Source organism: Helicoverpa zea, chromosome 31 (genome assembly GCF_022581195.2).
Source record: "Helicoverpa zea isolate HzStark_Cry1AcR chromosome 31, ilHelZeax1.1, whole genome shotgun sequence".
Taxonomy (NCBI): domain Eukaryota; kingdom Metazoa; phylum Arthropoda; class Insecta; order Lepidoptera; family Noctuidae; genus Helicoverpa; species Helicoverpa zea.
The window spans coordinates 12,502,318-12,528,390 of record NC_061482.1 but is presented as its reverse complement, the minus strand read 5'-3'; the positions used below and the strand labels follow the sequence as shown (position 1 = coordinate 12,528,390).

At 44.9% G+C, this 26,073-nt stretch overlaps 1 protein-coding gene across 1 annotated transcript in view; it reads right to left on the bottom strand.

Moving 5' to 3' along the window:
- The window catches only part of LOC124645170 (intraflagellar transport protein 122 homolog), a 47,911-nt gene continuing 21,838 nt past the window's right edge, over positions 1-26,073 (bottom strand). The window contains exons 14-23 of the mRNA XM_047184932.1: positions 24,276-24,436; positions 17,963-18,091; positions 16,156-16,301; positions 15,443-15,599; positions 11,138-11,326; positions 9,949-10,057; positions 9,329-9,497; positions 8,679-8,860; positions 5,819-5,974; positions 1-3,712 (exon numbers count right to left, since the gene is read on the bottom strand). Coding sequence (XP_047040888.1) covers positions 3,542-3,712; positions 5,819-5,974; positions 8,679-8,860; positions 9,329-9,497; positions 9,949-10,057; positions 11,138-11,326; positions 15,443-15,599; positions 16,156-16,301; positions 17,963-18,091; positions 24,276-24,436 — 1,569 coding nt within the window. The 3' untranslated portion in view covers positions 1-3,541. The remainder of the gene's footprint in view (positions 3,713-5,818; positions 5,975-8,678; positions 8,861-9,328; positions 9,498-9,948; positions 10,058-11,137; positions 11,327-15,442; positions 15,600-16,155; positions 16,302-17,962; positions 18,092-24,275; positions 24,437-26,073) is intronic.

The window sequence follows — 26,073 nt, the reverse complement described above, 5'->3', positions numbered from 1 at the left end:
TTTTGTATTTACATTTATTAAACAGTCGTTGGGACGGTCGCTTTTATCACAAATGTTTTCCATTCAGTTACAGAAATGCAAGTATATTTAACAGCTTATTTTCTTATTAAATATAATTTAAAAATTCAATTCCAGTCCGACAAATAAAAATACTGCAACAAATGTGGTTATTAAAAACTTATTGATACATTTTTGCCTTTTCCAATAAAATTCGTGACTTCATTACATGCCAATTCTACTAACAATTTAATTTTTGTACTAATTTTGGTGGGAATTTTAAAATTATTTATCAGTGGTAACATCCCTAAAGTTATACCTAATTATAATACTTACAATACTTTCAATAGAAATAATTATTAGGTGCGTTATACACACTGTGCTTACTGCACTTGATTGATGAAACTAAGTATATGTTTATAATGTAAAACTTTCTAGGCTTTTCAGGAAACCTTTCAAATATTGTTCAGAAAACATGGACTTAATCAAAATTAAAGCCTGCTTGTTACTTCGGTATAAAAGGCCTTAGCCCTACTTACTGCATAGATATTATCATTAATACAGGCATTTGATATTTTGTTACATCATATCGAAACTTATTCAATCTACACCTTATTTATACAAGGACGGAATATTCATCATATTGGCCGTGTAAAATTCGTACATTAAAATATTACTTCTAGTTAATACAAATGCAAATGGCTTACTATCTCATTCATTGGCCCTCATTTCGAAAGGTAACTTTTTAGTTTTATTTAAAAAATATACATTTGTGCCAGCATTACGAACATTTTAAAATAAGAACAAACGAACCAGACAGATTAATTACGATCAAAACAAAAAAGTGTCTACACTTAAAATAAAAATTAAAAACTATCTTATTGTAAAATTAATCTTATTTTAAGTAGTCATCAAAAAATCATTTGTAAAATATATTCATGACACTTTTTACAGGTAAGGCGGGTGTACCAGCTTGGACTATTAAAGTCATTTCGCGAATAATTATTGAGTTGTTACTGTGGTTGTAAAAGGATAAGGCAAGGTGGTGAAAACCAATTATCAAAGTGAACGTCTGCTAATTAATATAGCAGCTCTTCCAATCGCTCTGGATTCTCGAAATTAAGAGCTTTTATCTCCTCAATAAAAATTGTACATCAGTGAATGATGTAAATAGTATTTGTTAATCTTTTTTGATACTTTAACTGCAAAACAATTAAAGTTTTTATTTTTATGGAATGATGTATGCAATTAGCTACAAATAAATTAAAATATTGTGCTAGCTATCTTCGTATATGAATGTTTATTTATTTACGAGGGTAGCAATTGGTAGCAACTAATGGTAGCTGGCAGCAATTAGGTAGCTGGCAGCAATTAGGATCGGTGAGGAGTGACAGCGAAAGATTTTGGTTTGTAATCTTTCAAATCAGAGCATTGAAATTACTGATACTGGATGCAAGTTAAGCTTCTCTACGTGTGGACACACGTAGAGAGAAGCTTAACGTAATACGTACAAGTAATAGAGAGCGGTGAAGAGATCAGAAAAGTGAAATTATGTTTTATAGCATACACTTTTCGCTTTACGGGTATTTTAGTACCCTGTATAACAAACAAATTTCGACAGCAACATGTACGATATCGACGGCCCCTGGGTAAATCATCGAAACTGCAAAAATTGCATTTTCCTTTGTTCTAGTGGTAAGTAGATAAAGATCTATAATTCTATATAGGAATTATGAAAAAAATCATTCGTACAGCTAAGCTCTTTTGTAAAGAAAAGCGGCCACGTATGCAAAATTTTGGTTTTAACGAGTTTTTATATGTTTCAACGTTACATACGTTTTAATGACCGGAGTAAGTTATTGGCCAAGCATGCGCAAAAGTGTATTCTAAATTTGAATTTTGGAGAATTGCTAGGAAATTAGGTTAACATTGTTCTGGATAAATTCTTAGTAGAAACTTTGTCTGCGTTTTGAACAGTTTTCGATGTGGTTTAAGGAAACTGATAATGCAGTTTTAATAACTAATTAATTTACCTTTCTGTGCTTTTGGAAAACTCTGCACATTTGGGGAAAATGTCACCTGTACTAAATGGTCTATGCTGATGATGGATGGCAATGTTGAGAGTTTCGGTATTTTTCGTGTGAACCGTTCTACTGTTTGCATATTGTACTCGCGCGGTTTAAAATATCCCTTTCTCACAAATAAACACAATTTAGAGGAGTATTAGTACTTTGGACTGCAATAAAACCAATTTAAAGTTGGTAGGGCCGATCACAACCTTACTAGAAAAACTTATAACGTTCGATGGTCAACTTGAACATTTTGTCATAGAACAATATCGAAGCTGGCATATACGATTAAAAATTACCAGCGGTAACCAAGTAAAGTATCGAATGTGCTAAATTAAAAAACTATAACAATTATTGGAAACTTTAGTAGATACTATAAAACAGTCAATATTTCTTATATCACAATAAATATTTCATTACAACTTTCAGAAAAAAAAAAAAATTGAAACTTCAAATTGCTCTCCTGTAAAGTAGAGGTTTTGCAGTTTGGCCCGAGTCACACCGAAATGGCAGTGACGCGGCGAATACTTGTAGTGTGAAATAATCGGCGCCGCAGGCGGTCTTGTGACCTTTTCAAGCTTTTCAAGCGACACAGGTTTTTTAAGATGAAAGTTTAAAATGTTTTCACAGTGAAGTGGTCGCCGCGTCTCTGCCGGCCGCTGCTATTCCGGTGTGACTCGGACCTTACGATGATTTACGTGGAGACCGTCGATATTTTGTTTAGGAAACCACCTTAAACTTGGCTCTCCTGGTGGCTTGTACATCACACCACCAGAAGAGTCAAGTTCACAGTGGTTTACCTAAAGTTCTTCAACTATAACAGTCGGGATGTGTTGCGGATACATTTATTGCTACAGTCGTCGTTCTGTCAACCAGTTGGCTAAGACATTTGTAGGTACAATTTAACTGGAGGAACGCCTAATTTTACGTCCTTACGTGTAGTAAGAAAAACATGCTGTAACTATCAGACAACTACTATTTCTATATTTCAATTTTCATGTTACAAAATTGGAAGTTGAATATAAGCTAGCCATTATCTACCAAAAACTGTAGTCATTATAAGGGCCTCGTAACTCCTCACCAAGTATTCGACAAAACGCACAAGTCTACCGTCACTAGTAACTAAATTAACAATTAAAAACATCTACAATTTAAAACAGATTGTTCAATCTTCGAAGAACAAAGTTCTTTGTAGAACATACAATACGAAGGAAAGTTCTCGAAGGAAGCAAGTACCTATCACCAGGAATCGCGGTCGTTATCAGAACTCGTTGGTGTAAGACTGAAATCGTTTAGAAGCGAGTCCTAAGTTTCTTTTTCATCACCTCAATTCTTTTCACCAGGTATGCAACAGACTTGTGTATATGTATTTCTTCACTAGCTACTACATAAACTGTTCAAACATCTACTTAATACAGTTTGTTCATAGTACAAAATCCTTACGGTGGAATGTTCTCGAAGTATGCAGGTACTTATCACCAAGAACTGCGGTCGTTGCTAGGACTAGTGGGGGTGAGACTGGAGTCGTTTAGAAGCGAGTCCTCAGTTTCCTCTTCATCACCTCGGGGCTGTTCTGCTGGGTGACGGCAGAACGGACAGTGGCCTTTTGTCACCACCTGGATCTCAAAGTCTTCGAGGTAGAATAGCTGGAAATTAAAAGGATCTTAATTTAAATTGTGTTCTCTTTTCGTTAAAGTAGGTGTAAGACTGGGTTTGTCCGAAAATGTGCTGCATTTGTCATGCGACCCGGCTGACCCAGCTCCGAGTCTGCGAGTGTTAAATTGAGCACTTATTTGCAGGCGACCAGACCCCAGTTGCTGAAAATATTACTAGAAGAATCATCCGCGTGGACCACCTATCTATTAGGAAACGTCCTCACGACCCTGCTCTGATCGGAAGTCAGTCGGTGGATCTGTTCTCAGATGAGGAAGGTCTGCCCGCCCCGAAATTGCTGACCACGCTTCTGCCAATCCCCCCTCTCAGAAACGCAAAAGCTGTTGCGTTGCGTCCCAAAGGACCAATGATACATACTCCGCGTTCCGTAGCTGTGATGCTCACGCTGCTGAGCCAAGAGCAAGATCAAATTGACAGATCTTGATCTTCAATCCGTCACCCTCAGGCCGGCTGCCACGAGTGCGCGGCTGTTTGAGGTGGCCGGTACTGCGAGCGGCAGTGCTGAAAAGGCTGTCGCTCTGGCCTCCAAGCAGAGGCAGGTCAGGGCACCTAGAGAACGTACGGCGTCACCAGACCAAGGAAAACATCAGAGGTGCGGATTGCTGGTCTGGACGACTCCGTGACTTCTGAGGAGGTGGTCGCGGCCGTTGCCCGAAGCAGAGTGTCCACTACAGACGGACTGCACATATATACCTACACACCGTCGCCACTGGCCTGGGCATGGTCTAGGTTCGGCGAAGAGGAAACTCCTGCAGCCGGCTTTGCTTCGAAATACTGGTAAAATAACCGTCAAAGTTCAAATAAACAATAAAACCTCTTTTTTTCTGGGCTCTCATTTCCCGCTAATATTTTTCTAGAATTATAAAGTCAGAGGCCGCAAGGCGTTGACTTTGTCAAAAATTTTATGGCATTCAAGGGTCCACCAATTGCGGCTCAAATGTTCTGGGGACTTAGTGAGCTTCGGTAACGTAACCATAGCGCGATGCAAAATTCACCCCTATTTGACGAACGCCATCTATCGAGCTCGCAGTCAGACTCAGTACTGACTGTTTCCGCTAGGGCTAGAGGATAAAATAACAGGTTCAAAGGTAGAAAGGGAACCCCTCCTTGGGAGCTCGAGGCATGGGTGCTCGCCAGAGTGTGCAGAGGGTGCTAAACCGGCGCCTGGACCCGATAGAAAAGGAAGAGGTGCGTGAGGAGGCAAGGGAGGCAATAACTCTGCACTGAGCCAAAGACTTTGCCTCGGCAACGTACGGTCGCTGGACGCTGGATGCCATCGGGCCTGTCCTGAACGGATGGCTCGATCGGCGGCATGGGTGCCTTTCGATGCGTCTAGTGCAGGTGCTGTCCGGGCATGGCTGCTTCGGATCATACTTGCACCAGATTGGGAGGGAGGAGACTCTACAGTGTCACCAATGCGAAGCCACGGTGGATACGGCAGAGCACACACTTCAGGTGTGCCCATCGTGGATTGACCCCGCCGCGCCCTGATGGCAGTGGTCGGGAACGACCTCTCGCTCCCCAGCGTGATTGCTGAGGAGACATGGGAAGCATTAGCCTCCTTCTGTGAGGACGACATGTCACAGAAGGAAGCGGCGGAGCGCATACGGTAGAACGACCCTCTCGCGGTGCCGCTCCGTAGATGAAGAAGGGGCCGAAGACGGCGAACACGATGTCCGTCCTCATCCTCCCGGGTGATCAGCGGGCGACCGGCGCGGGGTCACCACCGCCTGTATCTAAAGGATCACCCCCTGTGCTCCGCCCGTTATAAGGACCCTTCCCCGCTGGGGGCAGGTATGAGGGACATGCCGTAAGGCGGGCAATCGCCGGTGGGGGACTGGACTGGGCCTTTTTAGTGGGTATACCGGGAACGTCTTTGTCGGGGAATCCCATATACCCCTCTCCCGTTCCCCGACGGGAAGGGTATGCGTAATAGCATTTTTAGCCTAGCGACAAAAAAAAAACAGGTTAACGTACGGTCAACGACGTTTCCACATATTATAGTCGGATTAGGGCATGCATACAAGTATGGAACGAGCTTTATGTGGTGCTAGTGTATGTTCGATCAATGTACTTACATTGTGGCAGTGCTGGCAGGCGGTGGCAGGCAGTTCTGGCAGCATGTTGCGGTACAGCAGTGGCGACAGCGGCGGCCGTTGGATCACCACCACGCTGGCTGGGCTCAGCTGCAGCAACGCACCGCGACTGCATACAACCACGCCTAGGTCGTCGTCCTGGAAATTAAAAAAGAGGAATCTGATAAACTATTATATTACTGGACAGTAATAATAATAAAGCTTCATTCAATTCCACATTAATAAAATTTACACAGTAAAATGATCTTGGCATGATTCCATTTACATAATATCCAATTCTTACGAATGATAAATTTCAGAACTAAATGCTATTTATATAAATTCATTATTATTAAAATAATTGATTCGTGAGTAAAAATAATAAAATAAGGGAAATTATAAATCTAGCCACAAAATTATTTATTGGACACATGATTAAACTTCTAATTTTATAACTAAGCAACGGGAAAATGACATAGCCTCTAATAAACTAATTCGTCTTTTTTACAACGCCAACTACTAGAAAGCTTCAATAAAAGATCATCAATTAGTGTAACTTGTCCTTCTTATTTATACATTGTCATCTAATTTACTAACTCGGCCTCATTTTTCCAAAAAAGAGCCAAGAAAAACGAGATCAACGTTTTTCTTGGCTCGTTTTTTTTTTAAACGGTTTTATTTAGCTCACCCCGTTTGTTTTATTTATTCTTGGGTCAAATTTAGTAATTCAAATTTCACCCTCTTCCTGTCAACCGATTAATCTGAAATTTTGTATACACCTTTAATTCCGATGACAATACAATATAGTAATATCAATAACATTGTAAATCCAATATGGCCGCCGGCACAAAATGGTGGATTACATATTGAGGGGGTAGTCCCCTCAATATGGGTATCAAATGAAAGGGCTACACAAGTAGAATACTGTCAGCAACCCCAGCGGGGCCCAACAGGGCCAAGGCCTGCCTGGGCTGCGGGATTGTTTGAAAGAGTTGGTACATAAAAGGCCTACGACGAAACATAACTGTTTTTAGTCAGTAAGAGTCTGGCACTCCCTTACCGCTGCTGACCCAGGGAGGGGTCACTTGATGATTTTTGGCGTCGTTAAAAAAAATATACTTTTTTTAATTAGATTGTAATAAATTATCAGGTAAGAGACCGTGAGGCCCCGTGAGGTGAAAAACGTGGGGCCCCTCTGAAATCCTACCTATGGCAAAGCATATCTTTATACTTTGGTAGATCATGAGCTCGGCGTTCGCTGGCGAAGCCGCTACGGCTGATTATTGATTGTCAAAATCTCCAGTTACGATTATAGTAAGTCGATGCAATCCACACCTATTATACCTTTAGAAGAAAGTACTACAGCAATAGTTAATGGGCCCCACGTTTTTATTTTAGTCTAATATGACCGGGACCAACTACGTAGGTTGACAGGTAAGTAACTCTTTTTTTATTTTCTAGTTTTCAGTGCACATAAGATAAAACCGTTTAACTTAAAAGTTTTTTTACCGATTTTTTATTTTGATGGTAGAATTTAATTTGAATTCATTTAATTTAGCATATTGCCATTTATAACCTTCAATTAAAAAACATTGTATTAAAAATTGAAGTTAGTGACGAAAACGAATCGCTGCAAAACCGACTCCACGTAGTCTTGTCTGCCCTACCCCTAGAGTGCAATTCAAAACCGCGTAGGCGCGGAGGGGCGAGGCGGCCTGCGAGCTGAGGCACAGGTAGTTTCAGCGCTCGCCGCCGCGGCTGAGGCTGGCCGGCTCGGCCGGCCAGCAAGCCGAAGCTGCGGTGGTGAGCGTGAAAACCATCTGCGACGATAAGCTCGCATGGGACCGCCGGAGCCCCGCAGCGCCGGAGCCGTGACAGAAGCCATGCTTGCTGCATGTTGCATGCTTACTTCTATGCTGGGTCAATTATATGGGGTGTGTTATATTTAAACAAAAAACTCAGTACGAGTTAAAAAATTAGAAGCTAAATAATATATTTTATGATGTCATTTAATAGTATTTAAGAAGTTTACTGTTAGAATGCATGCGACAAATGTAGATGCAAAAAAATAACCATCATGCTGAGTTGTATTTAGAGTGGAAGATAACAAGTGGCTAAAATAGTATTATTAAGATGCTCGACGCTTTATTAATTGTGGCCGACTTAGTAATTTAGAAGGCAACATACATTTTTGGGGGCGAATAATGACATTAAAAAGAAGCCTGTTTAATTAGCACCCATAAAATAATATAATGATATGTTTTTTCAAAATGATTTATTCTCGCAAATGAGACTAGAAATTTATATAAATAACTAGCTTCCCCGCCTGGCTGACCCACGGATTCGGCTGTGTTCCAAAACTACTTTCCATACCCGGCTGGGGCTAAAAAAAGTATCCTATATCTCTATAGTCTCCTGGTTAACTTTAAAGAAACGTAACTAACACGATGATCGATGGAAGGTGCACTTGTCACAAAAGTTTTGGCGACCAACACAGATCACCATCGACTTGTTAACACTGCGTTCGTTTCTCACAAGTAAATAAACAAAAAATGCGTGTGTTTTAGTTTTTTTAACTATTATTTTTATTTTATACTTTTTTTGTATCCAAGATAGCAAATCCTTTCATTTGATACCCATATCATGGGAGTGGATTTCAAATAGCCAGTCCGCCATTTTGGAGAGGCCACCATATTGGATTTGTAATGGCGTTTTTCAGCTAATCATGTATTGTCATTAGAACTCAGAGCGTGTGCAAAATTTTACCGGGAAGTGGGTCAAATTAAGATTCCAAGATTTTCTTACATACATAGCTACAAGTGAAGCTAATATAAGCGTGTTAAAAATGCAAATAAAATCTCACCTCCTCAACCTTATCTAAGAAAGGATCGCTGCCATCAACGTCCCTGTCTATCCTCAATATCTCAGCGCCGTCCGAGCTCTCTGTGTCCGTCGACTCGGGCAGCGGAGCGCGTTCTATGAGATCGAGCGCTTCTTCGTACGTTATACCCTCGGCAGGCTCGAATTGTACGAGGGGTAGCACTTCTGTGGGAAATAAGTTGGGTATTAGAGAGTGATAATGTATATTGTTTTAATATACGTTTCGTCCTGGCTTAGTGGGTAAAGAGCCAACTTCTCGAGTATGAGGGCGTGGGTTCGATTTCAGATCAGGCAAGTACCAATGCAACTGTTCTAAATTGTATGTACTTTCTAAGTATATCTTACTGTAACTGTAGGTCCCGGCTGTCATTGAACATCCTTGGCAGACGTTACGGGCAGTCAGAAGTAAGTAAGACGCCAGTCTAACCATGGGGTATCGGGTTGCCCGGGTAACTGGGTTGAGGAGGTCAGATAGGCAGTCGCTGCTTGTAAAATATTGGTACTTAGCTGAATCCGGTTGGACTGGAAGCCGAGCTCGATGTAGTTGGGTAAAAGCTCGGGATGATGATGATGATGAACTGACCGTGTTTCCCAAGGAAACGGCTAGGCAGATGATGCAGATGATGAACTCACCGTGTGTCGCGAGCGAGTGCGCTAACGCGTGCCTGCAGTAAGGACAGCGCGACGCACACAGCGGCGGCGCGTGTCGCCGACACCGCCAGCACAGTGGCGCCACTTCATCATCACGAGACTCAACCCCTGTGCTAGCGCGGGTCTTCAGTATTAGCAGTTCTACGCTTTCCTGGAAACCACAAAAAAAAATGTTAGTTGGATGATGTCCTCCCAGTCGATTTACTATCGGCAACGGCGGCTGTTCTCATGTAAGGAGGTCCGTCAACTGCGCAGGACATATTATAGTGCACAAGATTTTGCTTGGACACCGGTGCACTCACTATTTCTTACTTCACTCTCATGACGCGATGGGACGGCAATTCGACACGACCGGAGAGAGATCACAAGCAGGACCGACATTTACGTGCTCTCCGATGCACGGGTGTATCAATCACTAACTTCCAGGCTTCGGGTTACTTTGTGAAAGTTTCTAAATAAAATCCACAAAGCGATTTTGGCACGATCCGGGAATCAAACCTGAGACCTCGTGCTCAGCAGCCGCGCTTGCGAAAGCTAGACCAACTAGAATAATTTAGATAGAATACAGGTAGAATAATTTAGATACATATTTCGGTACTTACTTGAAACTTATGTGGTATCTGCAATCCAAGTATTTTGTCTAACATCTGACGAGCGAGCGTATTTGCGTTCAATACCTTAGCTTGTTTCGATAGACATAAGTATATACAACTGGACTGCGATAAGGAAATTATTGTTGTATAACATAATAATTACTGAGATTTAATAATTCAAATATCAATAACGTCGGGACAACCGATAGTGAAAACGTGTACATATTGTGCGAGACTATTATAGACCAATAGAAAATTCGTATTACAATTGTGTTAAATGATCAACCAATAGGAAAATTGAAAATAATAGGATAGATCAGTTCATAGTATAAGTATTCTGATAGTTAAAAGAATTTTCTAATAGGAATTCGTATGAATAAAGAGCAGATTGTCTGTATCCACACAGTCAGCAGACGACAACAGAAGAATAAACATCGAGAAAGAATCTTCAACCCGTGGTTTAATTTCAGCAAATCCAGCTATAGCAAATGTATCTAGCACATATAGATATTTTGGTATTGTTATATGGGTGGACCGTAGATAATAAAAATGCAGTGTACTCTATTTTCGAGATGGGAAATTACCTCTATTAATCAGATTCAATACATAAAGTTGTACATTAAATCAAATCTTGAATTTGGTCTTCCATATTTTATTCGTTGCCTGTCTGAAGTTGGAGTAGGCTATTAGTGACTTCATATCACTCAAAATATATGAACATGCGCCCGCGCAAGGCGACACACAGCTCCGTAGACACATAAGAATATCTGACGGCTTTTCTACTCTTTACGATCATCATCAGCAAGCAGTTAATAAATGTCCGAATGATTTTGTAATTTTTCAAAATCATGTTTTTTAGTTTTAAAACTATAACTTTCATTTTATACTTTTTTTACACCACATTTCAAATAGCCATTCCGCCACCTCGGGACGTCGGCCATATTGGACTTAAGTCACGTGACAATCCTTTCATTTAATACCCATATCATGGGGTTGGATTTCAAACAGTTAGTCCGCCATATTGGGGAGGCTGCTATATTGGATTTGTAATGATGTTTCCTAGCTAGTCATGTATTGCCATCAAAACTCAGAATTTCAACCTCATCGACAACCGGGAAGTGGATCAAATTAAGATTCCTACATTTTCTTACATTCATAGTTATGAATGAAGCTAATATAAGCCTGTTAAAAAGGATACAACATAGAAACTCCACTCGGCGGCTCGGTATCAATCAGTGCGAGTATATACCGAGCGGCATTGAGCAACGCCTCGGGCTGGCTCAGAGAGAACGGCTCGTTGACGCACCGGTGAACAACGTCGTACGCGTGGTAGATGCGGGCTAACCGATCGTTGTTCCTGTAGTCACGGAGCGCTGTGTTGCGGTCCCTGAAACGAAAATGCAAAATATAAGCACATTTAGTACATTTATTTGTGTGTTTGAAAATAATATGGTACGTTTAAATAAAACTACTTTTACTGTGATGGAAAATGGCTGCTGGGACAGAAAGCGGGTGTTGCATTAGAAAACGTGTGCTGGGACAGAAAACGGGGGCTGTGATGGAAAACGGCTGGTGGGACAGAAAACGGATGCTGGAACAGAAAACGGGTGCTGTGATGGAAAATGGCTGCTGGGACAGAAAGCGGGTGTTGCATTAGAAAACGTGTGCTGGGACAGAAAACGAATGCTGGAACAGAAAACGGGTGCTGTGGTAGAAAACAGGAGCTGTGATGAAAAATGGCTGCTGGAGCAGAAAACGGATAATATCATGAGAAATGGATGCAAGAACAGTAAACGACTGCTGGGATAGAAAATGGCTGCTGGGACAGAAAACGGGAGCTGGGATAGAAAGCAGGTGTTGCATCAGAAAACGTGCGATGAGGCGGAAAACGGCTGGTAGGACAGAAAACGGCTGGTAGGACAAAAACGGCTGGAAGGACAGAAAACGGCTGCTGGAACATAAAACAGGTGTTGTGATAGAAAACGGGCGCTGGAACAGAAAACGGGTAATGTGATGGGAAACGGTTGCAGGAACAGAAAACGGGTAATATGATGGGAAACGGTTGCAGGAACAGAAAACGGGTAATGTAATGGGAAACGGCTGATGGGACAGAAAACGGCTGCAGCGACAGAAAACGGGAGCTGGGATAGAAAACAGGTGTTGCATCAGACGTGTGATGAGGCGGAAAACGGCTGGTAGGACAGAAAACGGCTGCAGGAACGGAAAACGGCTACTGCGATGGATATCAGCTACTAGGACGGAAAACGGCTGCTGGGACAGAAAGCGGGTAATGTCATGGAAAACGGTTGCAGGAACCGAAAACAGGTAATGTGATGGGAAACGGCTGCCGGGACAGAAAACGGCTGCTGAGACAGAAAACGGGTGCTGCATTAGAATACGTGTGCTGGTACAGAAAACGAGTATTGGAACAGAAAACGGGTGCTGTGGTAGAAAACAGGTGCTGTGATGAAAAATGGCTGCTGGAGCAGAAAACGGATAATATCATGGGAAACGGTTGCAAGAACAGTAAACGACTGCTGGGATAGAAAACGGCTGCTGGGACAGAAAGCAGGTGTTGCATCGGAAAACGTGTGATGAGGCGGAAAACGGCTGGTAGGACAGAAAACGGCTGGTAGGACAGAAAACGGTTGGAAGGACAGAAAACGGCTGCTGGAACATAAAACAGGTGCTGTGACAGAAAACGGGCGCTGGAACAGAAAACGGGTAATGTGATGGGAAACGGTTGCAGGAACAGAAAACGGGTAATATGATGGGAAACGGTTGCAGGAACAGAAAACGGGTAATGTAATGGGAAACGGCTGATGGGACAGAAAACGGCTGCTGAGACAGAAAACGGGAGCTGGGATAGAAAACAGGTGTTGCATCAGAAAACGTGTGATGAGGCGAAAAACGGCTGGTAGGACAGAAAACGGCTGCTGGAACAGAAAACAGGTGGTGTAATGGAAAACGAATGCTGGGACAGCAAACGGACGCCGGAACAGAGAACGGGTTATGTGATAGAAAACGGTTGCAGGAACAGAAAACGGCTGCTGCGATGGATATCAGCTACTAGGACGGAAAACGGCTGCTGGAACATAAAACAGGTGCTGTGACAGAAAACGGGTAATGTCATGGAAAACGGTTGCAGGAACCGAAAACGGGTAATGTGATGGAAAACGGCTGCAGGAACAGAAAGCGGCTGCTGTGATGGATGTCAGCTACTAGGACGGAAAACGGCTGCTGGGACAGAAAACGGGAGCTGGGATAGAAAACAGGTGTTGCATCAGAAAACGTGTGATGAGGCGGAAAACGGCTGGTAGGACAGAAAACGGATAATATCATGGGAAACGGTTGCAAGAACAGTAAACGACTGCTGGGATAGAAAACGGCTGCTGGGACAGAAAACGGGAGCTGGGATAGAAAGCAGGTGTTGCATCAGAAAACGTGTGATGAGGCGGAAATCTGCTGGTAGGACAGACAACGGCTGGTAGGACAGAAAACGGCTGGTAGGACAGAAAACGGCTGCTGGAACATAAAGCGGGTAATGTCATGGAAAACGGTTGCAGGAACCGAAAACAGGTAATGTGATGGGAAACGGCTGCCGGGACAGAAAACGGCTGCTGAGACAGAAAACGGGTGCTGCATAAGAATACGTGTGCTGGTACAGAAAACGAGTATTGGAACAGAAAACGGGTGCTGTGGTAGAAAACAGGTGCTGTGATGAAAAATGGCTGCTGGAGCAGAAAACGGATAATATCATGGGAAACGGTTGCAAGAACAGTAAACGACTGCTGGGATAGAAAACGGCTGCTGGGACAGAAAGCAGGTGTTGCATCGGAAAACGTGTGATGAGGCGGAAAACGGCTGGTAGGACAGAAAACGGCTGGTAGGACAGAAAACGGTTGGAAGGACAGAAAACGGCTGCTGGAACATAAAACAGGTGCTGTGACAGAAAACGGGCGCTGGAACAGAAAACGGGTAATGTGATGGGAAACGGTTGCAGGAACAGAAAACGGGTAATATGATGGGAAACGGTTGCAGGAACAGAAAACGGGTAATGTAATGGGAAACGGCTGATGGGACAGAAAACGGCTGCTGAGACAGAAAACGGGAGCTGGGATAGAAAACAGGTGTTGCATCAGAAAACGTGTGATGAGGCGAAAAACGGCTGGTAGGACAGAAAACGGCTGCTGGAACAGAAAACAGGTGGTGTAATGGAAAACGAATGCTGGGACAGCAAACGGACGCCGGAACAGAGAACGGGTTATGTGATAGAAAACGGTTGCAGGAACAGAAAACGGCTGCTGCGATGGATATCAGCTACTAGGACGGAAAACGGCTGCTGGGACAGAAACCGGGTAATGTCATGGAAAACGGTTGCAGGAACCGAAAACGGGTAATGTGATGGAAAACGGTTGCAGGAACAGAAAACGGCTGCTGGGATAGAAAACGACTGCTGGGACAGAAAACGGGAGCTGGGATAGAAAACGGGAGCTGGTATAGAAAACAGGTGTTGCATCAGAAAACGTGTGATGAGGCGGAAAACGGGTGCTGGGATAGAAAACGGGTGTTGTGATGGAAAACAGCTGGTAGGACAGAAAACGGGTGCTGGGTCAAAAAAGGGTGCTGGGACAGAAAACGGTTTCTGTACTGGAAATCGGCTGCTGGGACAGAAAACGGGTGCTGGAACCGAAAACAAATAATGTCATGGAAAACGGCTGCTGGAACAGAGCACGGGTGCTGTGATGGAAAACGGCTGGTAGGACAGAAAACGGAACACCCGTTATCTGTCCTACCAGCCGTTTTCCACGCAGTAGAAAACGTGTACTGAGACAGAAAACGGGTGTTGAAACAGAAAACGGGTGCTGCGATGGAAAATGGTTGTTGGAACAGAAAACGGGTGTTGTGATGGAAAACGGGTGTTGCATCAGATAACGGCTGCTGTGACGGAAAACGGCTGCTGGGACAGAAAACGGGTGCTGCGATGGAAACCGGCTGGTGGCACGGAAAACGATTGATCTTACCTACAGCGGAAGAGGGTAATTTAATGACTTCCCATAAAAAAGACCTTGTAACATTCCTCGTCTCCCGAACACCCGCATTTCGGCTCACAACTTACTTCGTAAATTCTATATTATGACATCTCCGCTAATCATGTGTTTTATACAAGATGTTAATTTGCATTTGTGCCATATTTCAGGAGGGGGACATAAAACACGTAAATAATCGATTGGAATTACAGTAGACGGGAAATAACTAATATGCACAGCTTTTTTTGTCATTGTACGAGTAATGTCGTAGCATTTCAGAAGTAATCCAATTTTATGAATGAAATTTATGAGTGATCGTTGCGTATGCTTTGTGTTTGCGTTTGTGTGAAGGCGCAGCACGGTTTTAAGGCCAGTGACACCAATTTTTTTGTTGATTTGGGTCGAGAATCATTAGCATAATGACGTCCTTGAATATGGCACGGATGCAAATCAACAGCTTGTATTTAACTTACTTATCAGTAGTAGCAGCTGCAGCAGTATCAAGGTATTGCGAAGCCAGCAGATGGTGTAGGTACCCTGCGTCACAGAAGCGCTCTTCGGCGACCGCGTTGCCCACTAGTATGGTGAACACTCGCATCGCTGTTGCAGTCTCTCCTGCCATGTGGTATGCTGAAATGTTATTATAAAACATATGTTATGTAGGCTTATTTATTTTCAAAATCCTGCTAATGTCATCAAAGCGAAAATTTGGATGTTTTTTCGTCTATCACGCAAAATATATCGAAAGGATTTGATGAACCATGGAAGTAATTTTACTTATTTATCAGAATAGTACCTCCAGGAAGCGGCCAAAACCACCGGTAGAAGCTAGAATTACAAAAGTTTTGTGTAGGCATGAGATTCTATGAGACAAGCAAAGATGTCTTGGCGCTGAAGTGATGATGATGAAAATTAGACATCAAATGATTGAGTGAACAGAAATTAAAAAACGATCACTCAGTTTACAAGAGTTTCTTTGTTATAATCCATTTCCTATTTGACGTTTGGATTTCTTTTATTCAGGAATAATATTTATTATCTTTGGACATCATCTGCATCTATGGAATTCACATCGTTTTGATTGAAAAGGTCTTTTCTTTATATTTTATGAATGAAAATCATAATTTAATATAGCCTGAATATACGCATTAATAAAGCTATATAGATATGCAATGCCAAAACGAACCTTTCTGAGCATCAACGAATCTGTTCTCTTGTGCCATTCGATGCGCATACGGTAGATAGACCTCCCGCTTACACTCGGCATGTTCTCGCGCTAGATTGAACGCGCGCGACCATTCGCCCGCCGCCACTGCTAATTGTGCTACTTTACTGGAAAATACATAGAAAATAGTAAGGTTATTCTGGTACAAATAGATTTCAAGGCAGGCAATTTGAAAGTAACTGTGTAAAATTCTGTAGTACAAGGACAGATTCTCCTCCCCACCGACGGTGTCTCCACGTTATCGTCGTGGTGGGGCTAGCGTGCCTCTATGATCTTGGAGCTATAGCGGTAGAAATACTTATGGAAAGGTTCAAGGGGTCAGACGAAGTGGACCCCAGGGGCCGCTCTTGCAGAGTCGACGCTCGAGGACCTGGCCTGAAGGATACGTCAAGGATCCGCAGAGGGGTGCACCGAAGCGCTCGTCTGTCTTCTCGTTTATCAAAGAACAAACCGGTCGGACGGATAGCCAGTCGGATAGCCGGACATGCCTAATGCTGCTGCAGAGAGCTTGGCTTAGCTGCCCGGCCCAGAGGATGGACACCACAAAGTTTTTTACTTTTCGTTTTTCAGTGACAAGCATTGCATAGTTGTCAATATCCGCATGAGTAGAAAGTTCTCATCACTACGAATAATATAAGCCCACACAAGAGGTAGTTAATATGTACCGTTGCCGAGTTCCCTCGACCTTCTCTCGTCTCCATCATCAGGTCAGCTTCAAACCTTCACTACTGCATAGTGTTATCAGACATACGCCTCAGTGACCAGTTTTTACCCTGCGCATGCCCACAACTTTCGAAACTTGCTCTCGATGCATGGTGAGCGCAGGGAGCACCAGGTCAACTAGCGAGCTCAAGCGACCAAGACCAGGCATTGACTCAGAATTGGACTCGTCCCTGAGCGAAGTAGCGGTGCCGCTTAAAGCCGGTATTAAAAAGGAGAAAAGGAGGGGTAGGCCAGCTGCGAAATGCTGACGCGTCACTAGGACAGGAATACTTGGGAGGGAGAAGACTCCAAAGTACCACCACTGTGAAGCCGCGTTGGATACGGAGCACACACTCGAGGTGTGCCCATCGTGGGCTGAACCCCGCCGCACCCTAGTGGCAGTGGTCACGAACGACCTCTCAGCGTGATTGTTGCCGTGCTGGGAAGTGAGGAGGCATGGGAAGCGGTAGCCTCCTTCTGTGAGGACGTCATGTCGCAGGAGGAGGCGGCAGAGCGCATGCGGGAGAACAACCCTCTCCCGGTGACGCTCCGCAGACGAAGAAAGGGTGGAAGACGGCGAACCCAACGTCCGTCCCCATCCGCCCCGGGGGGTGATCAGGGGGCGCCAGGCGCGGGGTTGCCACCGCCTGCATCACAAGGATCGCCCCTTCTGTTCCGGCCATTATAAGGAGCCCTCCCCATTGGGGGGAAACATGAGGGGCCTGCCGTGAGGCGGGTAATCGCCGGTGGGGGGCTGGACACCATAGATTCCCAGAACCCCTCCACTCAGGTCGGAGTGCAGCTGGCTTTTTTTAGTGGGTATGCCGGGAACTTTTGTACCGGGGAGCCCCACATGAGGGGTATGTTGGGGGGCGATGGGAAGGGCATGCATAATATGAGGACGAGGATGCCTTCGAACATCTGACAGGCCAATACCTGTCGGGCCTGCGGAACAATGCTAACAAACTGTAAACAGTAACTTTGCTAAGAAATATTACTGAAGTTGTTACTAATAGTAACATTTACATTGCTGCCCTTACTCTTAATAAATAAACTGTTTACTCACATATAATCTCCAAGTCGTTGATACACGTCAGCAGCAGTTGCTGGCTCGCCCGCCTTCACTAACGCCTCGGCCACGTAGCGAAGCGAACCGCTTGATCCCTTGTCCAGCTTACGTGCTAGCTCTATTAGCCTGAAACAATATTGTTTTAATTATAAGATATGGAGCAGTAAATAATCATAAAGTAATAAGTATGCATTACCTATCTTTAGCGTATTCTTGAACATAAAAACTGTATATGAATTGATATTTTACTCCTCTTTCGTGCAAAAGGGATTTTGATGGAAGTAAGAGAAAGCGAGCGCGAATTGTTTTCTTAATTTGAGACTTAAGACAAAAAAAACCGACTCCCAAAAATACCGAAAAGTAAAAAACTATTCTTGGGTGCACCTGTCTAGAAGTCTAGTGTAAAAAGTTTTATATTTTTGGCTTTTCAGTGACAACTATGCTTGTCCGCATTAGTGGAAAGTTCTCATCAATACGAACACCATAAGCCCAAACACGAGGTAGTTTACATATTCAATTGTCGAGTTCCCTCGACCTTCTCTGGTTTCCAGCATCAGGTCAGCTCCAAACCTTCACTGTTGCAAAGGTCTCATCAATACAAATAATATAAGCCCAAACACGAGGTAGTTTCCATATTCAGTTGTCGAGTTCCCTCGACCTTCTCTCTTCTCCATAATCAGGTCAGCTCCAAAGTTTCACTGTTGCATATTTATCACACAAACATCTCATTGTCAGGTTTTTAACCTACGCATGCCAATCAGTCTCCAAGCGCCTCAGAGTAATCGGTGACGAAAAAAAAAAGATCGCGACTAATTGAGAACCTCCTCCTTTTTGGGAAGTCTGTTAAAAAGAGCTTGTGTACAAGAGTGTGCGAGCGGAGCAAGCACGAGTTCTTTGTTAGTTTGAGGACTAATCATAGAGAATGCTGGGGCAGAAAACCTCCAAGTGGTGCGAGCTATGCATGGTGGTGTGATGGGGCGGCATCTCCCCTTAGATTTTTCCTGAGGATAGTCGGTACCCACATGCTGATGCTGTCTGGCGAAAGAAAAAGAAGACGACCTGGGGTCTTTCTATGGAGGTCATGGGGTTTCACCCAAAAAGAGGGACAAGGGGCCAGAAAGCGGGAACCACTGAGGGAGGAACAGCTTAAGGGAGCTCCTCCGAAGAAGACTTAGCAGTCGCCAGCTTTGACAAAAGAGCGATGAGCAAACTCCGCGAGGCTGTGGCTGCTTTTCGAGACCTCTCCTAAAGCGAGGACATGGCTTCCGCCTCAATCATCGCAGCAGCAGGCTAATTTTAGGCAGGCTTCCAAAAGTAAGTTGGCCAAGCTGCAGGAGGAGGTCACTCGCCTCACGGCTGCGATGGAGCTACTCCTGGAGGAAAGTAGGAGTCTCCGGCCGGATCTGACAAAGACGCGCGAGCAGGAGTCCGAATGCAGCGAGGCCACTTAGGAAGAGCGTTGGCAGCGACAGCGGGCACAGGCCTTTCTGCGCCCACCCCTCGCGGCACCCAAGCACACGGAGGGCCAAAGGGCAGCTTCTTACGCGGCTGCGTCAGCATCCGCGCAAAGAAGGGGACCGCCGAGCACCAGCTGGCGCAGTGCCGATCAGGCCGTCCGGAGGGCTGCTGCCCAGCCAAGGCCTAAGGGCGCAACTACGGCCCGGGTGCCGAAGATCCCGGCACCAGCACCGTCAAAGGCACCGGTGGCGAGTCGACCACCAGGGCCGACTCCGCTTTCGACCCAACCTTCTCTTGCCACGGAGTCTGACTGGCAGGTGGTGGAGAGAGAGAAAAAGAAGAGGCGAAAGGTGGCTAAGGCGTCTAAAAAGAAGGCGCAAAGACAACGGCGCAAGGGGGAGCCTTCGCGTCCAAACTCCGCGCTCCTAACACCGTGACTAAACTACAGGACGCGGTGAAGAGGGGCACCACGTACATCTCACCAAAGCTAAGGACGCGGTGAACCTGGAGAGGTGGGAATCACCGAGGGCCTTCGGCCCAGGGTGACCGAATGCTGGAGGTCCCAATAGCGGCCAGCGGGCCCGCCGCAGACGCTCTGGCTGAAAAGCTCAGGACAGGCTTATGGTAAGCGCGGACGAGGCCTCCGAATCTCCAGGCTCTTCAAATGTGCAGATCTGCTTGCTACTAACCGCGCCATTGCGTTTTTTTCCAGGTGAAGATCAACCACTGGCTCGTGCCCAGGACCTGTTACTCCAAAACGCAGTGCTCGATCAACATCGCCGTGGTCACTGAGCCATACTTTGTCCTACCCAGGTATGACTGAGTGAAGGACCCTAGTGGCTCAGAGACCATAATATTGTACGCCGTTGATACTCCTTACCTCGAAGGAGTGAAGAGCGGAGGAGCGTGGCAGCACAGTTCGGGAAAATAGTTGTGATGGGTGTCTACTTCTCCCCGAGCAGAACTCGCCTAGTTCCACTACTCCCTCTTGGAGTTGTCAGCCATCGTCGGAAGTCATTCCCTCCCTGTGCTATTCGGGAGCTTCAATGCCAAGAACTAGGCCTGAGGTTCTCGATTCACGGACGCGCGGAGTAGAATTGTCGCGGACTGGAAAAAGGCCTGGTCGTCCTGAACCGGGGTTCTATCCCCCCTGTAAGTCGGGGCTTATCAGCGGTAGACATTTCGTTTGCCAGCTCCGCCCTGCTACCACGTATCATTGACTGGTGCATCGAGGAGAGTACAGACCTACTAAGTTCACTGGTACATCCAGTTCGACGTCTCTGCTCAAAACCCCAACGAGCCGGTCCTACAAAACCCAAATGGTCTACGTTGAGTGCCGAGACAGCTTTTCCAGGAGATTCTCCTCGAAGCCTCAGTCGTTCGGGCTTCACGACGGCGTGTCATTACCGGACAGGCTCGCTGACGTCACGAATAGACGGAGTGGTTCTGGGAGACCATTTACAAAATCTGTGACGTAACCATGCCCCAAGTTAGGTCAAGTGGCGCCCGGCACCAGGTATACTGGTGGTAGCGCGAGCTTGCGTCTCATTGGGAGGCGTGTATCCCCTCGGGACACTAGTACACCAGACCCAGCAGGCTTCGCATTCGCCCTCTAGATGCGGAGGCCAGGATAGTGGAGTCCACAGGGATACAGAGCTGGGAAGACCGACCTCCAACTGCCAGGCCTTAGAGCCAAAGAGGCCAAAGAGGTAGCCATCACCCAGGTGAAAGAGGTGGAAAATGCAATATGTGAGATGCTGGGAACTCTAGACCGAAATATGTGGAGGCGCCCATATAAAATGGTACGGAACAAACTCGACCCCTGAGCCATTCCACTGACAGTCTCCGACCTCAGCTGGTGGAGGAGGCACTCAGTTCTCTTCGCGCATTCGCCCTGCCCATGCGTCCGCAACTCGCGGTGCCGGTACTAGACCACAAACCCGATGATGTTGTCCCAGAGGTGACTGGGGTGGACCTTAGAGTGGCGGAAGCCAGGCTTAAAGACGAATATACCGCCTCGGGCCTTTACGGCTTGCCTGGCAAGACCTGAGCTCCCGAGTCCCACTTCGTTGGAAGGCAGGGAAATCCTTATTTGGAAGTGTCATCATCCCATCGTGCTGCTAGACGTGGTTGCACCAAAAGGTGGCCGACGCAACGTGGGGTTTTTATAATCATCGACAGAATCTGGCTACTGGGACTGGAGGTGGCCTTGCACAAGTCCCAGGTTATGTGGTTTCGTAGGCCTCGGAATGCGCCACCTTTAGGCTCCCAAGTGGGAGGGATTCCCATCGGCTTCAAGCGGGCAATGACTCGTCCTCGACTGCCGGTGGAACTTCATCGAGCATTTCCGACGTCTGGGCCCCAAACTTGAGCAGGCAGGCTCTTTACGGTATGGGCACATTCGGTGCGGCTGCGAGCTATCCACTACCTGAACGTGCCCCAAACAGTCATAGACATAAGGCTGATCCAGGGGTATCGCACGACCTCCCACGAAAAAGCTGTTCTACTTGACGGATTACCTCCGTGGGATCAGGAGGCGAGGGCCCCTCTCACGCCTTTACGACTGGCGCGAGGAGTCACTGCGCTGGGGGGAAACTGTTGCTGCGACAAATTATCGCACAACGGGCGGTCTTCCGGGGCGGTCTCATGGTGGCATGGTCGCACCACAGTCGTGGCGATAAGTGCCCTCATTGAGGAGTGGCTCAGGAGGAGTCACGGCGCCCTCACGTACCGCATGATACAGGTCCTCACCGGACACGGTTGCTTCGGGAGGTACCTGCATGGGGTCGGGCGTGAGGTGGTGCCCGGGTGTCAACACTGTGCGAACAGCCCTAGGCACATGGTGGAGCAACCAGTCTAGTTATGCCCTGCCTGGGAAGGGCGTGTCGCCGTGTCCCCGTGGAGCCAATTGGCAACGGCGACATCTCGCGCCCTTGCGGCCCTAGTTCAAGCCTTGGTCCGATCGAGAGGGAATGTGATGCCGTCGCCTTCTTCTGCAAAGCAGTCATGCTCGAGGAAGAGGCGGCGGAGCGGCTGAGAATTCGCACTTCTCATCCCAGCAGCTGCGGTGGACATTTAAGACCACGGTCGCTAGGTGTCGAGAGACGACTACCGGCCATCGTCGGCGTGGCTCTGTGAGTTTCGGCTGGCTCATCGTCCGTTACTAGGAGACATCAGGCTAGTGTCGGCAGGTCGCGTTATTCTCAAAGAGAGTCAGCCAACCCTAGTAGGACCCACCAGGACCAAAGCCTGCCGGGGCTGCGAGCGTGTTCGAAAGAGTTACCGCGGCCATGGTACATAAAGGGCTTCAGAAGGAACATTATGAGTTTTAGTCAGTAAGATTCTGACACTTCCTCACACTGCTAACCCACACCGGTCATTCCCATCAAAAATGATGCAACTTTGCTAAGTTTGTATTTGTTTCGCAGGGCACTTTGAACTGTAGGTCCCGGCTGTCATTTAACATCTTTGGCAGTCGTTATGGGTAGTCAGAAGTCAGTAAGTCTGTCAACAGTCTCACCAAGAAGTATTAGGTTAACCGAGTAACTGGGTTGAGGAGATCAGATGGGCAGTCGCTCCTTGTAAAACTCTGGTACTCAGCTGCATCCCGTTAGACTGGAAGCCGACCTCAACATGCACAAAATGCTCGGGAGATGATGGTCATTATTCTATACTAGCTTCCGCGGACGGCTTCGCCCGCGTGGTGTGTTGTAAGAATGTGTACAAAGTTTCATGATGATCGGTTAAGTAGTTTTTGCGTGAAATCGTAGCAAACATACGGACTTTCGCATTTATTATATTAGTAGGATTTTCTGACTAAAGCAACATTCAACCAGGCCTCTGTCACTCGACGTACTTGCGAGCGATAAATGCCTACCGCTCGCTGGGTTACCGGTAGCCCCACGCGGCTCAGGGCTTTCAATAGTCACACGCGCCGCGCGCGTTCCAATATTATTATTTTTATTTCGTGGCATGTTATGCTGTTGGTTTTTATTAGGTTTTTTAAGCTACCTAACAAACTGATGGATTATTTTGAGTTGGGTTGGTTTATATGCGACTATTGTAAGATTTAGAAACATTTTCTATTTATGAACTTATCTAGTAATTCTATTTTTTTAAATAAATTAATACTTATCTACTTTATGATTTTAACAACAGAGATCATTAGGTACTTATTTTACTTTAGATACCTACTTAGTTATATGAACTGTATTGTGAGTTTTGTAGCTCAAAACACATCTCGAGTGTAAGTAGGTATAGTTCTGGCCCAACTTAATGACGACTCGGAACATTACGCGTGTCGCTACGCAGAAACCAATTTTAGGTATGTATCAACACACTCGACGGAATTGGACCATATGGGGTATGGCACTTGTGCTCAAAAAATAGTTGGAAACCGCCTTTGATTTTGACGAAAGCTTTACTTAAGTATTTACCTATGCTTACGTATTAGTTAATATTTAGTAATATGTACCTACACTCCATTTTAGTTGGCAATACAATAGTTAACTAAAGAAAAATATTATTGATATTACTTTTTATTTAAAAACTCAGTTTTAAAAAAGGCTATCTTAAAATAAGCGTAACTTTGTTTTCCTACTTAAATATTAATTAATTGTAAGAAGCAACCCTAAGCACGGCCACGGCACGGTTGCGGTCACTGAACTGTGCGCTATCGCATTGGAATAACAATCAAGCGCTCGAGCTTTTAAGGTTCATTTTATAACGCAGCTAGGAATTTGTAGGTAGTTGGGGAACTTGTAGGTGCTTATAACAGTAGGTATGGACCTTTTTGTATGGAGTGATTTATCTGTTACGTAGTAACTATTATATAATCTGTGATTCAACTCACATATCCCTCCTCCCAGTTTCGGCCATGAGTTCAGCAGCGCGTTTCACGTCGCCAGCCGCGAGGTACATTTCTGCGGCGGCGCGGGGTTCGTTCACGTGTCTCGCCCATTCAGCACGACGCCGGGCTAGAGCTGCTAGGCCTTCACCCTCGCCTACGTATTCCTGAAATGGAAAGTCGAAGGTGAGTTGCACCATTTAACTATAAAGATAACCAAACCGTTGTCAGTTGCGAAATCGCTGATTTGACCAATGGTCGGCATTTTCTCGGTGGTTATAGCTATAATAGTTAAATAGTGCAACTCACCCTTACAGTCTTTTATTTAGCAGATGATACAAAAAAGGAGCAATTTTGCATTTTAGGAAAATAAAGAAAATCCGTCGAAAGTAAATAATAGGTTTAACGTAGTAAAGTGTCTGTTTAGTAGTTAAGTGGTGTAGCATAACTTGGGCTATTACAAAAGAATAAAGGTTGATTATGAGTCATCCGGTTAGACTGGAAGCCGACCCCAAGACAGTTGGGAAAAAAAGCTCGGAGGATGGATATGAATCCTAAAGTGCTATTTTTTACTGTGTCATATAAATAAATGTTTACTTTTGATTTCCGCAATTCAACCGAATTTGGGGTTTCAAACGAGTTATAATAGGTGCATTTTATTTGTTTTCGTGTGCAATTTACCTGGTTAGCATCTCTATCAAATATCTATTGTATTAGCAGGTATTCTTGCAAATTCTTGTAAAGGGCGGACATTTTAGTGGCTGTTTAAGGTGTTGTGAAAATTTGACCTTCAAAAAGTGCTGATTTTCAGCCTAATTGGAATAAATGACTTTTTACTTTACTTTAAAATCAAAGAACAATGTCAGACGTCCATAGTAACTTAGGTTCAATAAAAAAATTTCATGTACAGTGAAAATTCGACTGTATCATGGAATCTCGAAGTTCAAAATGCCGAAGTACTGAAGCCATAAAGTACAAAAGATCGATGCACGTGACTTAGAATGTACGCTACATCGAAGTACTGAATTGCGAATGTTCATGATACCGATGTACGGAATATCGAAAGTTTGTTATAGCGAAGTACGTGATTGCGATTGTTCTGAATCCCGATGTACGGAATATCGAAAGTTTGTGACACCGAAGTACCTAATATCGAAGGGTTTAAAATCACGGTATCTGCGGTAATTGGTAATATCAACCGGAAATGCTTTAAATATCGTATTTTGATCAATTTCCAGTAAAAAATGCATTGTTTTAATGTACTTGTGTTAAATCTACGAGATCTTATGTTGTTATTCCACGACTTTGTTTTCGATTTCTGTCGTGGTTCACATTTATTCATTATTATTTGCCGAGCCTTTCCCAACAACCACCCACCCACCTAACATTGTATTGAGGTCTGCATTATATATTATATACACTTTTTGTTTTCAGCATTATATTGAGCCTAGCCTTTCACCAACAACAATGTTGGGGTCGGTCTACGAGATCTTATGTTGTCGCTCCTTGTAAAACATTGATGCTCCGATTGGAAGCTGGCCCCAATACAATGCAGAAAACAAAAAGTGTATATAATATATAATGCATCCGGATTCAGAACAATCGCAATCACGTACTTCGCTATAACAAACTTTCGATATTCCGTACATCGGTATCATGAACATTCGCAATTCAGTACTTCGATGTAGCGTACATTCTTAGTCACGTGCATCGATCTTGTGTACTTTATGGCTTCAGTACTTCGGCATTTTGAACTTCGAGATTCTGTGATACAGTCTGAAAATTCTTACAGTTTTTTGTGTAG